Source organism: Gavialis gangeticus, unplaced genomic scaffold (genome assembly GCF_001723915.1).
Source record: "Gavialis gangeticus isolate Ggan-Ray unplaced genomic scaffold, GavGan_comp1, whole genome shotgun sequence".
Taxonomy (NCBI): domain Eukaryota; kingdom Metazoa; phylum Chordata; order Crocodylia; family Gavialidae; genus Gavialis; species Gavialis gangeticus.
Window position 1 is genome coordinate 62,169,878 of NW_017729032.1, and position 15,628 is coordinate 62,185,505.

General features: G+C 43.2%; 1 protein-coding gene across 2 annotated transcripts in view; it reads right to left on the reverse strand.

Annotated features, from left to right (window-relative positions):
* Positions 1–928: 928 nt before the first annotated feature.
* The window catches only part of FAM124A (family with sequence similarity 124 member A), a 97,602-nt gene continuing 82,902 nt past the window's right edge, over positions 929–15,628 (reverse strand). For both annotated transcript variants that reach the window (XM_019525390.1, XM_019525391.1), the window contains exons 3-4: positions 13,153–13,892; positions 929–3,744 (exon numbers count right to left, since the gene is read on the reverse strand). In XM_019525390.1, the coding sequence (XP_019380935.1) occupies positions 2,917–3,744; positions 13,153–13,892 (1,568 nt within the window). In that variant the 3' untranslated portion in view covers positions 929–2,916. The remainder of the gene's footprint in view (positions 3,745–13,152; positions 13,893–15,628) is intronic.

The window sequence follows — 15,628 nt, forward strand, 5'->3', positions numbered from 1 at the left end:
AACATGTCAGCACAATGCTAATGAACCTTGTGCATCTCCAGTTCAGGTCCTTTCTTATGAAGGAAAGGGGAATTAATGGAACTTACCTTCATCAGTTCACTCTTCAAAGCTGGCTTTTACTTTTACAGCAAAAAAGGTGTCAGTACAATATTATTGTTATCGCTGACAGTGAGACGTTTTGCCACTGCAAATTTGGTTACAAGCACCATGAATTATTCATACAGAAATTAAATCATTAAAACATGAATTTCTAGTTAAACAGGAGTAAACAGCATTGGAGTACTTGGAGAGAGAGAGAGAAAAACCCACTGGAGGCAATATCAGTTCTGAGCCTGTTGAAATTAATTTGGCTTCATTCCTGTTATGGTTTGTGTGGTACAGACTGGAACTTGGATATTCCCACGTGTGGGTTTGCACATTTGAGCCTAGCAGTTGCTGCTTAATGAGGACCTTTCTTGTGCTTATCTTACAGCCTCCCATCATCATCAATGGTTTCTACAGTGTCATGGCATTGCACTCAGATCTCCTGAATTCCAGTCATAAGGCACACTGTAGATTAACAGGATTTTCAATGTCTTCTCCGTTAGCAGCATAAGCCACATTCAGGAGTCTGAATGTTGGCATGGTTTCAGGAAATAACAAACATGTCAACCGAAGCTGGTTTTGAGAGAATTTTTTGATTCTATGTATGGATCAATTTTTATTAGTATTATTAAAAATAATTTAGAAGAGATAATTTCCCCCCAAATAAGGAATGCTAGAACTTTTTGACTGGTTTGAGCCAACTCATTTGACCAATGGATACATGGTCCTATTTCATCATTTAGCCTTGCACTGATACACAGAGCAGAGTTGAAGCATGGATTCACACCTACGGGAACTAATTCTTCTCTACATTGTACCTTGCATTGGCATCTGTGAAGTGGCCATAAACTGCTATCACTGTCAGCTGCTGGTGTTTTATACGTGGTTTGCCCAGGTGTAAATGGCCCTGTACAGTAACGATGACAGTGGAGAATTAAGCTTGTAGCACTACTCTTACCTGTAGCCTTCTGAAGTCAACAGAAAGACTCTTATGGACTTAGAGAATTTGGAGCAGGCCCAGAAGTGGTGCATATATGAATACCATGTCACATCCCTCATTCCTGCTATTTCCACTTCCAACCATCTCTGAACAGGGCAGTTCACTAAGTCTAAAAGTGAACCTGAATTACTCTGTGAAAAAAATGCTGATATTCCCAATTGCGTGTCTGCATCTAGAATATAGATAATTTAAAAAATGAGGATTAAACAGTTTGTATTCCACATTTCTGACAATGGGAAGGAAACTTGTAGGTAAGGCTGAGGTGCCACTCCCTGTCAATGTGGGGGGAGACAAAAAAAGATTGACCAGCATGAACAAGGGACAGTGACTTAAATTGTCTGATCCCTCATCCAGCCCTGCCCATGAATTCCAGGTCTTTCATGGATTTGGGGAATGACTTTAATTGATATATAATAACTAAATTTGGATTTAATTCACTCAGCCTATATGGGGATGGATTTTTTTAAAATATGGTTTGTGGGAAGTTATAAACTGTGTATTTACTGTGGGGACCAGAATGTAGTTTAGGAGATTATTCCAGTCTTCTTGCATAACTTTTTATTTAGGCTGTTTGCTTTGAAAACTGGATATTCTTCTGAGTAATATCAGGTGCTTAGTTTTTCTTCTTTAATGCTGATGTACTTGCTTTATCAGAGGTGTGACTTTGCAGCTGTACGTAACTGTTCTTGTCTATGGATTAAATGTAGATATACATATATATGCACTACCTTAACCTAAGTTCTCTTACTGGCTAGGTCAGGGCAGTAGCCAGTTCCAGTACTGTAACACAGGAAGACATCTTCAGGACATGTGATGCAATTTGAAATGCTTGATACAGTTACATTTTTTCCTTAAATACCAAAAATAATTAGACCAGAATAGCTTGCCAATATTTTAACTTGAAAGCCCAGAAAGCCCAAACCAGTAAAACTCTATGCATTTTCCCCTTTGGATAAATTAAAAATACAAGTCTGGCTAGAAATGTGTTTTACACAGACACAAATGCTCTTGAGCTAGGACCAGGCATGCTAAGCTTCTGTATGAAATGGATTTTTACCTCTAAAATAATAACAGATCCCCAAAATAGGGAGCTGCTTTGCCAGTCCTAACAATCAATCCTAACAATCCATTCTGCTCCCATCAAAAAAAAACCAATGGGATGCACTTTGGGGAAGATGCGGAGAAGAGCTACCCCAGATTCCCCTTAGTCTGACTCCTCTAGGGTGGGCATGTGGTCTGTTCCTTCTTCCTGAGGGTATGGATAAGTGGCTTCTCTCCAAATCTGCAAGTTCCCAGAGACCAAGGAGGTGGCCCGAGCTGCATGGCCCTCAACCACTTTGTCTGACTCCACTGGAGCTACTCTACTAGTCTGCCTAGCTGATTCTGGAGCCTCTTGGAAAAAGGGAAATCAGGCTCTCTACAAGCAGAGTACTTCTCAGAGAAGTTACTGCAGCTCTTAGCTGCATTTTCTTTTCAGCGTCTTTCCAGCTGCTTGCTGGGGGAAGATGGATTACACTCTTAGCACTGCCTTTACCACAGGCTAAAGATCAGTGACAAAACCCCTCATCAGCCTGACCATGGGAAGAACTAAATGCAGACAGACTATCCTATCAGTATGAATCTGGTGGGCATAATCTTACCCTGTATTATTATGCATGTTTCTGAGGCACCCATCACCGTGCTGTGTGGACACCCTTTCCGATATTTAGCACACTTTGGTGTAATACCTTCCCCTCTGCAATGAGCAAGGACGTTTCTTAGCTGCCTAGCTTGCTCAGAAGGCAGAAGTGCACTGCATGTATTTACAATGAAGGGTGTAGTACAGAGATGGCTCAGATGTAGAATTCTTCTTCATTAGCTGGAGGACCTGGCTGCATACCTCCAGGTGGTTTATTGCCATTCAGAGAACAAGGGGTTGTTCTCAGTGACTGTTTGAGCTGGAAGTGAGATGCTAAGGGGGATTCTGGATGTGACATGAAGGAGCCGGAAGACCACTCAGAAAGAGAAGGAAGTGAACCACCAGAAAACTCCAGGGTATTGCACATGAATGAGAGTGGCCTTCCTTTGGAGAGCACCTGTTTGGACTTGCTGACCCTTCGCCTTTGGGAGGGAAGAGAAGCTTCCAAATCACTGCAAAATCCATTAAGGGCTGAGTATGCAGAGACCACGGACAGATCTGAAAAGGACAGCTTCATCCCTGTGTCCACATCAGTCTCCTGCACCCCTTCCAGGTCATCTATATTAAGTTTGGGGCTGCACCTCCATGTTTTTAATTTATTTGCAGGTGACCCGGTACGTAAAATCTGGGCTGGTTCACTGAAGCGAAGAAAATCTGAGCCTGGAGAGGAGCTCACTGTCGGCAGGCAGAAGAGAGACTTGCTTCGCTGAAATGACCATGAGCTGCTGGAGGCATTATTGGAGATTTGGGTGAAGTCTCCTTGGTCACCATTTTTCAGGTCCTGCTGGGAGGCCCCAAGACCATTTGCATGATGTGGCTTGTTTTGACCAGCTCTCTGGGGATGCTCATTATTTTGGTCAGCAGCAGGCCTGGGACTGTGAGGTATGAAGGTTGGTGAAGGAGTGAAGTGGGAGTCCCTTGATGAAGATGGGTACTGAAGTTTGTTCTGCTTAGTAGACTTTGTATAGCAAGTGCACGTTTGCTGCAAGAGATTAAAAAAAAAAAGGAAAAGGAAAGATGACATTAACATAGAGCTGGCAGTCTGACGATTTTGCTGCATGTAACTATATACAGATGGTCACTTACTGCATTCACATTAACACTTCACTTTAACAATAGAGAGAAAGCACAGTGCCCAAATCCCAAATATTTATAAAGGATCATTGGGAAAAAACAAAGATTAATCGTAGTGGAGCCTTAAAACTTCTTCTGCCTTGTAAAGTGACATCTATCAAATGATCGTGTCCCTAAAAAAGGCACACACTTCTTAGAGGACAAGGGAAATTGTATGGTATTATGGTGATAGCAAAGTTTTCTGGTGCATTCTGAGAGTTTTCTAGGTGATATTTTTAAAAGCTATAGTACCATATAGGAAGCTTCAAACCCTGAGCTCAAAAAAACCTTGCGGAGGCACCTTGGTTTTTTTCTAACTGAACTCAACCTAGCTGTTTACTTTTGGGTACGTCTCATCTGACATTCAGTGAAAGAACAATTGATTACTTGGCCATTTACTAGTATGTGAAAAAAACAAAAGCCAAGGGAGGTAAAAATCCCTGCAATGTGCGTGTAGAAGCATGGATCAAAAAACTGGTAGGATTAGAACAGCTGGTGCTATTCCATCTCACCACATTCTTTATTAACACAAATCAGAGTTCGTTGCAGTTCTGATTTTTAAGATACTAATAGGTTTTACTTAAAAGACAAAATACATCTGGAAGAAACCAATGACTGAAATTCTACAAGTTCAGCAGGCATGGGATGTCTCATATTGCAATTACATTGTTGTTAGAATCACCCATACTCTACATTTCCAGTGGTACTTCCTTTAGTAAAGAAAGCTGAAAGTGAAAAATTCCATTGAAGTGGTAAACACTGTTATTATTCTTTCTCCATTTCTTCACTGAGGATGTTGAGAAAATTGCCATGTTCTCTTTTGAAAGCTACATTTTGATCACTGTTTAGAGCCCAGCAACTTTATTTTCTCAGTTTCTCTGAAAATTGCCTCACCTTCCATTCTTCTTTCTGACCCTGCACCTCCATCCAAGTCATCATCTGTTTCATCTTGTCTAGGAACAAAATCTTCATGTCTATCAACTTCTCCTTTCTCCCCAGCCTTCCAACCTCAGTTGTGGTATCAGGACACTAATAGCACTGCTTTCATGAAGAAGCTTGCCTTTATATCATTAGTCTGAAACACTCTGCTTCTTAGGGTCACTGTCTGAAAAACACTTACTTCACATCTCTACTCATTTTTAAAAGTAGCTGTACTCCGGTATTGGGAATATGTTTATACAGCACAATGGAAAGCTATGCAGAGAGATCCTGAGAGACCTGTTAACTTGCTAGCTCATGTATCAGAGTCAACATGGCACAGGGAAGCACTGCATAGAGAGACTGGTACCTGGTCTGGCTCTGCACATGCTGACTCTGGAACTGGAAACAGTGTAGCTGCATCTTCATGGTCCCAAGCCTGGACTAACAAGCCCTGTTTCTCAGCAGTGCTATATGTAGTCTGGATACAGCACTACTCCTAGTTCTAGAGCAGGGGTGGGCAAAATGTGGCCCGCCAGGCCATGATATCCAGCCCACAAGGCCCCTAAAAAATTTAGAAAATTAATATTTATCTGCCCCTGGCTGCCTGTCCTGCAGGCCTTGATGGCTTGCCAAAACTCAGTAAGCGGCCCTCTGCCTGAAATAATTGCCTGACTCTGTTCTAGAGCTTGCTGTAATGGGACCCCTTCAATGCCCATTACAGGGAAGAAGGGACAGGGCCCTGGAAGGAGGAATCAGACAGGCTGGAGGTGTGACGGGGCTCTCTTGAAGCCGGTCCAAGCATTGGCCTGCCCACCTGTCTAGGGCAGTCCACCCACCTGACTTTCCTGCCACAGCTTTGATGGAACCAAGTTACATAGTTGTTCCTAGGTGGGAGGCTGCCCATTTAGTGTCCTGATGCCAAGGGCATAATACACAGTTCCGTACTGCTCCTACACTATGTCCCATGCCTCACAGATGGCATCACTATATGGCTTCAGCCCCACACTGGGCCACACTATATTCCTGTGCAACATTCGGACCCTGACCTGGATCCCTCCTACTCAGGCGGCCTACCCTCTGCCATCATTTGGGGCTGCAAACTCCTTTCCCTGTTGGCAGTGGCCCCCTCTGGGACCTTAAGCCTTGCAGGCCCTGGCCTTGCCTCTAAGCCAGTTGGGACTCAAGGCAACTGGCTCTGGCCATCCCTTTTTGTGGGTGCTTTTGCCCTTCAGCTGTCCTGGTCCTGGCCCCAGCATTGACCAGTTGAGGGTTTTATGGCTAGGTTCTTGAGCAGCTAGCCCTCTCTCCGAAAGTGGTCTGTCTTCTCAGGCCTCTCCACATGCTGCCCTTGCATTGTGGTGTGCTTTTCTGTCTGGCCTTTTCCCTCCACAGGGTCACCTGCAAGGCAGATGGGGCTGAGGCTTTCCCCCACCTCATACTCGCTTTTTTCTGGGGAGGCACTGGTATGGCATTTCCTGGAGAATGCCCTGCAGTAGGTAGCCCCACCACACCATCCAACCCCAGCCAGGTGTAGTTTCAGGTCATGCCCCAGGACCAGTCTTCAAACCTTCCTGATCTCTCACAAAGCCCCTGTACATACAGCTCCTCTCTGGGCTTGTCCTGAGCTCTCCTCTCAGCCGGTCACAGGCACTCAGCCCCTTTCTCAAGGCTCTGGACCCCACACTGGGGCCCCAGGAACCTCCTCCACCCCCCAGTTCCTACCCTGACCTCCAGATGTTCTGAGAGCAGAAGTACTCCAGCCAGGAGATGTTCACCCTTTGGCTCCCCGGTTGCAACTCCCCAGCTCTGCTCTCAGGGCCTATCTTATACCCTGACTGCTGAGCCCTACACCAATCAGGCAGCCTCCTGGGTGCCATGTGACCCTCCTGACTGGGTCTGTTCCCACCTGCAGGCTGATCTGCAGCCTGCTCAAGCCCTTAAAGTGGCAGACACAGCCTATGCTGCATAGGAGGTCACTTCTGTAACAGCTGTATATAGAAAGGGCCCCAGAAGCAAGTAGGCAGAAGAGCTCTGGCTGTGAAGAAGGCAGGAGTGATGGTTGGAGCAGGAAGAGAAAAGACCCAAAATAAATGACTGGACTAAGCCTGGGGAAAATAAAGGGAGGTCTGACAGGCCATAAAGGAGTCCAAAGGTGTCCTGAGCCTGTTCTGAAAGAGACATAAGCTTCGAAAGGAAAAGACTAGCATGGGAAGAAGAACCCAGGGGACTTACTGGAATTAAAGGAAAGCAAAGCTAAGAGTACCAGAGAGCCCAGCAAAGCCACAAACTTGTCAACTAAATACTCCTTCTCTTCAGCTGCCTGCACATGGAGTAATATCAAAATGTGCCAGGGGAGATTAGCAAAGACAGCTGAGGAGAAGGGCTGGCTAAAATGGAGGCCTGGATTGCAGGCAGCAATGCACCTGGAATCTGAGGAAGGTGCAAGCTGTTACACTAGCACACATGGAGCTAGCATGGGTATCTATATGGCATCTACACTTTATAAACTGAACTTTCAAATGCCTTTGTTAATATTATAGGCAAAAATAGGTGACTGCAAATGCAAGATTTCCTGCAACAATTTGCGAAGCCTTTTAAAGATTTAACCCTTAAAACCACCCTCGTGGAAAATCTGCCAGTCAGCACAGTACAATAATTTCCCAAGTGAAGAACTTGAAACTCTAGGTCTTGGCATATTTTTAAAACTGGACTGGATAAAATGCTAGTAAATGTAGATTAAAGGATAATCCTGCATTGGTAGAGAGTTGGATTACCGGGTCTAATAAGAACTTGTGTAGCTCTATGTTCTGTAATTTCTAGAGATCAGAGAAGGAATCAATTTGTTAGCCAGGTTGAAAACTTGGGTAAACTGGTTCCCAGCCCTATGCCGGGTCTACTAAACTCTGCCCCTTCAACTCTAGCCTACTGCTGTTGACACAGAGAGAGGCAGTCTGCTGTCTACTCAAGTTACCATTCCTTTTTGCCTTTATAATTTCAATACTCTTGTATCATTTAAATACTCTTGAACATGTATTGGAAGCCCGGCTCAAATGTTATTGGTCATAATAATGAAACATACGAAAGAAGCAAGAGAGACTGGACTTTTTCTGTTATTCTGACTCTAAGAGTGCTGAACACAGTGAAAGTAAGAGCTTTGGGTATGTCAGATGTTCCCTTTAGGTTTACAACTTTCTGTCTCCATTTAGGGCAAATCTTTTGTCTGTCTTTGGAAGCAAAATTTTATCATCTGAACCTTTTTTTTTTTCTCTTCAGTCTCCCTATAGGTGGCTTTTTTTTTTTTGCAATGCCCATTACTTCACTACAAACTGACAAAGCACTGCCTGGTATAGCTGTGTTTCCTCTGTCAGAAACAAAAGCTCTGTCTATGCTGGAAAAGGACCAGCCATCTGACAGAACAAAGACTCTGTGTACAAATTGATACACCACTTGTTCAGCTTCTAGGACAAAAAAGTTGATTTTGATTTAAATTTCAAAATAGGGAGCGAACTATCTGTTAAGCCATCTAATCATTTGCCTGAATACGCATAATAAAACAGCTGCTGATGAAACATATTAGCTTTCTGATAAAACAGAATCTTTTAAAAAACCTGCTTACTGCAGTCTCTGTAGATCCATAGGGAATTACAACTTTTATATATTACAAGAGAAATTTGTGGAGGACTTGGAAGACAAACAGTACAAAAGGAAGGAAATAACTGTTGGTGAATGTTAGAGCCATTTACAGTATTTATATCATTATTTGGACCTCTTTCCCTGATGAGAAGACTCCAGGGCCATGTCCACACGTGCGTGGATGTTTGTTTCCCTGGGGACAACAAGCAGTGGGACACCTTGTGCTGCTACTACTTGTCCCCGGGGAACGTCCATGCCACACACTCTCTGATGCATGGCAAGTTACCCCAGGTGGGGTAAGGAAGGCTGGTTGGCCCCAGCAGCCTTACCTGGGGTTTCGGGGGTCTCCTGGGGCTGCAGCAGCAGCGATCCTGCTGTACAGAGCCTGGCTGGCAGCAAAGGCTGCTCCTGTGTGCGCCACTCTGCTTTTTTTCCCTCCCACCGCAGGTTTTTTTGACTCCTGGATATGCAGACATTAAAAAAACCCCTGCACTGCTCCCTTGCAGCGCAGAGAGCAACTGAACGTGCAGTACGTGGCATTGCAGATGTGTCTGTGGTGCCACATATCGCATGACCATGCTTGTCTAGATGTGGACAAGGAGTGTTCATAGTTAGAATGTATTTAATGTTTTGTGTAGGGAAAGAAAATATCTACTTCTTTAAAACAGATATTTATCTTGTTATACATTAGTGGCTTACAGGAGAACCCAGATACCTCAGCTGAAATCAGTGGCCTGTGTAAACACATGTAAAAATCCTTCCTGACTCCTGTATACAACCACCTGAAGCATGAGATTTGATTACAGCCACTGACTTCACACAGAGCTGCAAGTGGTATGAACAAGCCGAATGCCAAGTAGGCAGTTCTGTTCTTCTCATGGCTCATGTAGGAGAGGGATAAACAGGAGGATTCATAGATAATGGCATGCGTTTTACTAGCTATAAAAATCAGATGTCCTGTGCAAGATTTAGGTCCTTTTTTATCTGATGATATTCATTTAGGTCAGTAGCTCTAATACTAGTTCTTGTCTTCAAAAATTTTGCGCTGCCAGCATTTATCAGGAGTATGCAGAATGAATTCATATATTGCAGATGGAACACAGCTGCACTCCCAGGTCTACTTTTGGGAATCCCATTGGCATGCTTAACAGTTATTTATTGAACTACATGTAAATTATAGCTCAACACATCAAAATCATGTCAGAAGCAATACTGATCATAAGCTTAACCTCACTCCTACTAAAGCCAACAGCAGTTCTCTCCTTTATTTCAGCTAGAATAAGATGAGGCCCTTGGAGTTAATTAGGGCAAGCAGACCAAAGAAAGATACTGTGACAAAACAATTTATTTTTAGGGCTGTTCTATTTGCAAACAAAGAATTAGTGTCTGTGGTAATAAAACCCAGTCTTGTCCACTAATATTTTTTTCCCTTGCTTCCATCTTCTCTGAGCTCCTTGATAATTGCATTTGCAACATGTGTTAAGAACATGGAGCAATCTGAGTGGTTGGCAAGTGTCCCAGACCCTGTAAGTATCCTAGGAAATACATACAGGTCACATCTTGTTAAGCTAATCACTAAAGAATATTAAAATCCCAGGCATATTAAACACCAGTTGTTTGTTACTAAGAGAGGTATCCTTTATTATGAGATATCAATGATAACTTTGTGCGTGTAGAGATGATTGTTTTGCATATGCATCAAATCAAAATATTCTGTTTATTAATAGATACAAACCACAAAATATTACTGTGCTGTGATTCTGATGAAAGGTAAAATTCATTACTGATGCTGTAGCGATAGCAAGAGAGGCCACATCCAGATGTGCAGGGGCATGCATTTACAGTGGCACAAATAGTAGTGGTACAAATTTGTGCCGCAGCATACGCCGGTGTACATGCGCTTTGGTAGGGACAAATTGTCCTGCATCAAGCAAACTGCCCTTTCCCTGCTCCTCCTGGCTCCTGGCATGCTGGAGCACAAGTGAAATAGTAGAGATGCTCTAGCCAGCAGCCAGAGCATCTCCCTGGAGGACCAAGTCTCTGTTTGTTTTGGAACACACTATTGTAGCATGTGCCATGCTGCTTTTTTTCTCAGCATCTTTTTTTTTTTCCTACCAGGAAATCCCAGTAGCAAATTTTGCCCCTGCACTGCATATTTACAGTGTGGAGCATGTTTTAACATCCCAGGCGTGTGATCTGAAGCACTGCAAAGAAGTTTGTGGCACTACAAAGCATGTGTGCCTGCATGTCTGAAGGCAGCCAAAGTGTTTTACAATCCCCTCCCCCACCCATGACTGTCACAAGAACATGAAACTGGAAGATATCTTCCAGGTCAAGAAATGCAGTCCCCTGCTACTGCAGTCAGCCATGTCAAATAAATCCTTTCATAAAGTAATCAAGCTCTATGATAATCCTAGTTGGGTATTTTGCCCCTCCCATTCCCATCTGAAGCCTGTTCCAGAATACATTTATTCATGGCTACTTCATACCCTCTTGTTCTTTTGTCAGTGTTGTCTCCTAACATAAACATGCTTTTGGCCTTGCCATGTGCCTTGTGCTCTCGATGTATTTACAGACAGTAATCAAATCCCCTCTCTGCCTTCATTCATAAACAGATCAAGCCCTTCTGGTCTTCACTCATATGGCAGGCTCTCCATTCCAGTCATCCATCCTTCTCTTCAAGTTGTTTTCCCTTGCTTAAGATACAAATTTCAGATGGTTTTTGCACTTCTGACTCAAAGAAATGTTATGCCTCCTCCACACAGTGAAGTGCTTCAGCTTTTCAATTTAGCTGTCTTCACTAACTAGTTCCCATATTTTCTCAACAGTTGCTCCTTAGAAATGCAAAACCTAGGCTACAGACTTGATTTTCTTCAGCTTTCCATTTAATTTGACTGAATCACCTTGCACTCACTCAAACTAAAGCTATTTTCTATACCCGACTCTTCTATAATGCCCTTATTACTTATCAGAGTCAACACTAAATTGCTGTCACCTTTTCTTGGTTCAGTAACTATCTGTTAAAGAAATCTTTCTGCTATCATGTCCAGGAATAACTGGGACTAACTATTATTAGTAGCATTTCTTCTCCAGTTATAGTTGGGAAATTAAAGTCTCCTAAAGTGGCACAAGTGTCAGTATTAGTTATCTCAATAATAACATCCTTAGATAGGGATGAAATCCCTATCTAATATCTAATCTAATGTCACGGGTCTACATGTATACCCATACAGCTAGCAAAATAGTACCTTTTTTTACCATAGTTCCTCAACATGACTTTGAACCAAACAAATTCAGTTTTTATCCATGTATCCCCTACTTGATTCTTGACCAGCTTCCACCTCATTAACGTAGAATGCTACCCTACCACTATCCTTATTTGCATGCTCTTCAACAGCTATGTCCTGCTAAGGATTGCCATGCTACTTATTTTTTCTTTTAGTTTTATAATATCTAGTTACATCTTCTGCACCAATAGTTCTAGTTCTTCCATTTTGCCCAGACTCTTGGCTTTAATGAACTCATCTAATTTCTTGGCTGGAACAACTGACTATTCTTCTACTAACCAGGTTGCCTACTGCGGAGGTTGGACTAAATGACCTCTGGAGGTCCCTTCCGGCCCTACTTCTCTATGCTATTAAACACCATTCTAATCAATTTTTGTACTTTCTTTCTCATGCTTTCTCATGCTCTCACAGTCTGGTATTCCTTTAGCTATTGCTGTATTTTTATCTGATTTTTCTCTTCTTGCATACCATGCGTAGAAATTACAGAAATCTTGGTGTTACGTGTTATTTTTACTGGAAGATTACTACACATTTGAAACCAAACAGAACTTTGTGGTTCAAGAAATTAGTACTGGGAAATGGATCCTTAAGTCTGCACAAGAAGTTACTACATGAAGCTACTTGATTTCTTTTTGTGAAAAGCCACTGAGGCATCCTTGTAGACAGTGCAGGGAGGCATGCATTGCTACTTCCCTACCAGCATAGTAGGGGGTTGTCTATTTCAGTTATGCAGAAGAATAAAAGTGCAATAAACCCTTCATATTACTGAAGCTGTGGATTTAATGCACATGGATGAACAGAGACCATTCCTTAATGCCTTCATGCCTCTGTTCAAATGATTGCATATATATTGTTGAGGAACACAGTTTTTGAGTGCTTATTGGATATTCTATTTAACTCACTAGCACTTTTTGTGAATCTGAGCAGCTTGATAAACTGTATGGGTGTCTTTAGAGAGTTTTCCGTTCCTCTTTAGTCAACACTATGTAGTCTTTCTTTAAGCACATACAGCTGGGTGCTCTTTTTTTTTGCTCCTTTCATCTTTCTCCCAGATCTGATAAGTATATTGTAGAAGAGATAAATATTCCCAGACCATTTACTAAGGTACAGTCTGTCAACCTCACTTACGTAAGAAAATAATTTGTGTTGTCAAAGACTGAAAGATTTGCTCCATTCACAATTTGGACAGGTAACTAACTTTCCCCTTTCTACAGCTGCCCTTTCTCAGTCTCAGAGATTATCAATAACCAAGGATCATAGTATTACCTACAGCTCTACCTACCTTTTACTTGTTGACATGTACAAAGAATTTATAAGCTCCCTTTTGAGCAGCATATTTTGCTCTCTGGCAGTGTGGACACAGAGATAGAGGTCTCACTCTTCATTTGCTGTTTTTAGGTTCAACCATACACTGAATTAAAGATGGTAAAGCATACCTGCAAAAGGATCTTATTCCCATCATGGTCTTCTGTTTGCCACCTGCCTTCACTGATGGGGCTACAAGGATTCGGCAAGAGAGGAACAAGCTGTCCAACATCTTTTACTCGGAACTCCAGTACTGCGGACTCTGTCAGTGTTGGAATCTGGCCTTTGGGGAGTCTTTTTAAGGAGAATTGAATGTCTATATCCATGTTGGAATAGACAGTAAAGACACAGAAATCTGCCTTTTTCTGACACACTGATCTTTTCAGGATTAATTCATACAGCTTCAACATGTCAACAAAGTTCTCATTTCTGCAATATATGGTGAAACGGATAATTTCTTTCCCATAATGCACCGGCCGGATGGCCCACAGCGGGGTCCCTTGGGCCAGAGTGAAGAAGTCCTGACTGCATGGTAAGTATGGAAGGAACTTGCCATGCACTTGTTCTCTATGGTGATAATGCCATGGTGGTCTTTGAAAAGCTTCATGGAGCTGCAAAATTGGTTCTTCTCCATAGTCCTCCTGCAGAAACAAGATGACAGCAAGGGCTGGCTGAGAGACAGTAGCCTTGCTAGACTTCCTGCGCTTCCTTGCAATCCGTCTTTCTGAAACTCGGAATAGCTGGAGGTCTGGATGGATCCAGGCTAACAACTTATCAATGGCTTGTTGGAGAACCTTGGATTCACCTGGATCTGTGATAATATGAACACTAACGAGGAAAGGATCGTGTACATCTTCCACAGAAAGTTCACCTGATATATATAAAAAAGTCAATATTAGGTTTTTGCAATTACTTATTAAACTCTTTGCATTCTGTAGTGACTTCATCTAGTGCTTGGAGAAAAAATATACTGCATTTACTCAAACACAAGAGAAGATTTCTCTCTTCAATCAGCATGGGAAAAAACGCTCCTCATCTTACATTCACACATAAAGAAACCTCATTAAATACATTGTTTATCATTAAATTGCTGCCAAAAGTAGCAAGTGCTCAGCAATGGAAGTCAATTATGAAGTTGACTAAATGTAGGCAACATTGAGTGTGACTATAAAACACGTGCAGGCGATCACCATGCCGCACCCCCCAGCCTCTGGGGGCATGCATCGTTCATGCATACATTTCAACTTCCTCTTTACTCCTACAGCTGAGCTGTGCCTTTCTTTCCCATTATCAATGATTCCTGTTTTTTCACGAGCCTTAAATGTCTGGCAAACATCCCCAAATGGGGCCCCAAAGAGTTCACCCAGAATCCCTCTGACACCCCCTCTCAGCCTGTCGTATATGAGTAGTGAGGCCTTGCCTTCCATGGGTAGGGAGAGACATTCAAAACCCTGAGCCTAAATTGATTAAATCTTTGCAAGTTAGTCTAATCTGCCTAGATTGAATCAGTATGCAACTGAAAAGACATTCCCTCTGGACTGCTGCACATGCCTGCAGTGGCTCAGGCTAGAAGCCAGGGGGCGATAGAGCAGCCCTCCTTTCCCTTCCACAGTACTGACCTGCAGAGGGGCATGGCCGGGCTGCAGCAGGTTGCTCCAATTAGGGAGGGATTTAAATCCCACCTTGCCTGTGGAGTCCCGGGCTTTTCCCAGGTTGCTGCTCAAGGGGTGGGAGTGTTGCTAGACCCCAGCCCCGAGCTAGCACTCTGAGGCAAAGGGTGGGAGGTGCAGTGCATGCATCTGTTGATGATACTGAGCTTTTCAATCTCCCTCTCCCTGCTTCTTCATAATGTCTAAACAATGTTTATCAGCCCATCAACAAAAGAAAAGTTTCTCTCATTAGTTCAAGCTCTTCTTAAACAGCTTTTTCCAAGGAAGGAATGGAGGGACATTACCAGCTGGCCTGCTGATTAACTCTAAAGTACCCTAAGCAGACACTGTTCTGTCAGCCTGTCCCTGTGAAATTGGAGACACACACACCTCTTGGCATTAGCTAGCATATCACATGCCTAGGGTCTGTGGGGCTGGGGTCCATGCTGTGGGAGATGGGAAAGAGGGAGGGGGATCCCTGCTTGAGCATCAAGTGGCGGGGGGAATCCAGGCAGATCCTGTTGTGCCTGCAGTCTCCCCCGAAGCTCTGGCTAGGGAGCAGAAGGGCAGGCTAGCCCTGTTCTCTGAAGCAGACAGCACAGCCCAGGGCTGCAAAGCATCTCGGATACTGGGGGACTCTGGTTTAACTTAAATAAGGAAGGGGTCTGAGGCCAACATTGCATAAACCAGGTTGACACAAATCGGTTAAGTCTGATACTACATTCAGCCAGGTTTATCTTAATCCAGTTTCAGCCATTTTGAAACTGGTTTATGTGCACAGAACTTATGTTCTGTTACAGGTTTAAACCAGTTTCTGATCACATAAACCAGTGTGTGTGTAATGTCTGTCCCTAGCCCACAAGGTGGAGCCAGACCAGACTGCTCTGCACCTTATCTGCATATAAATTTTTGGAGGATCCCAGGACTCATGACAAGAACACCCAGTTCCTGTCATCAC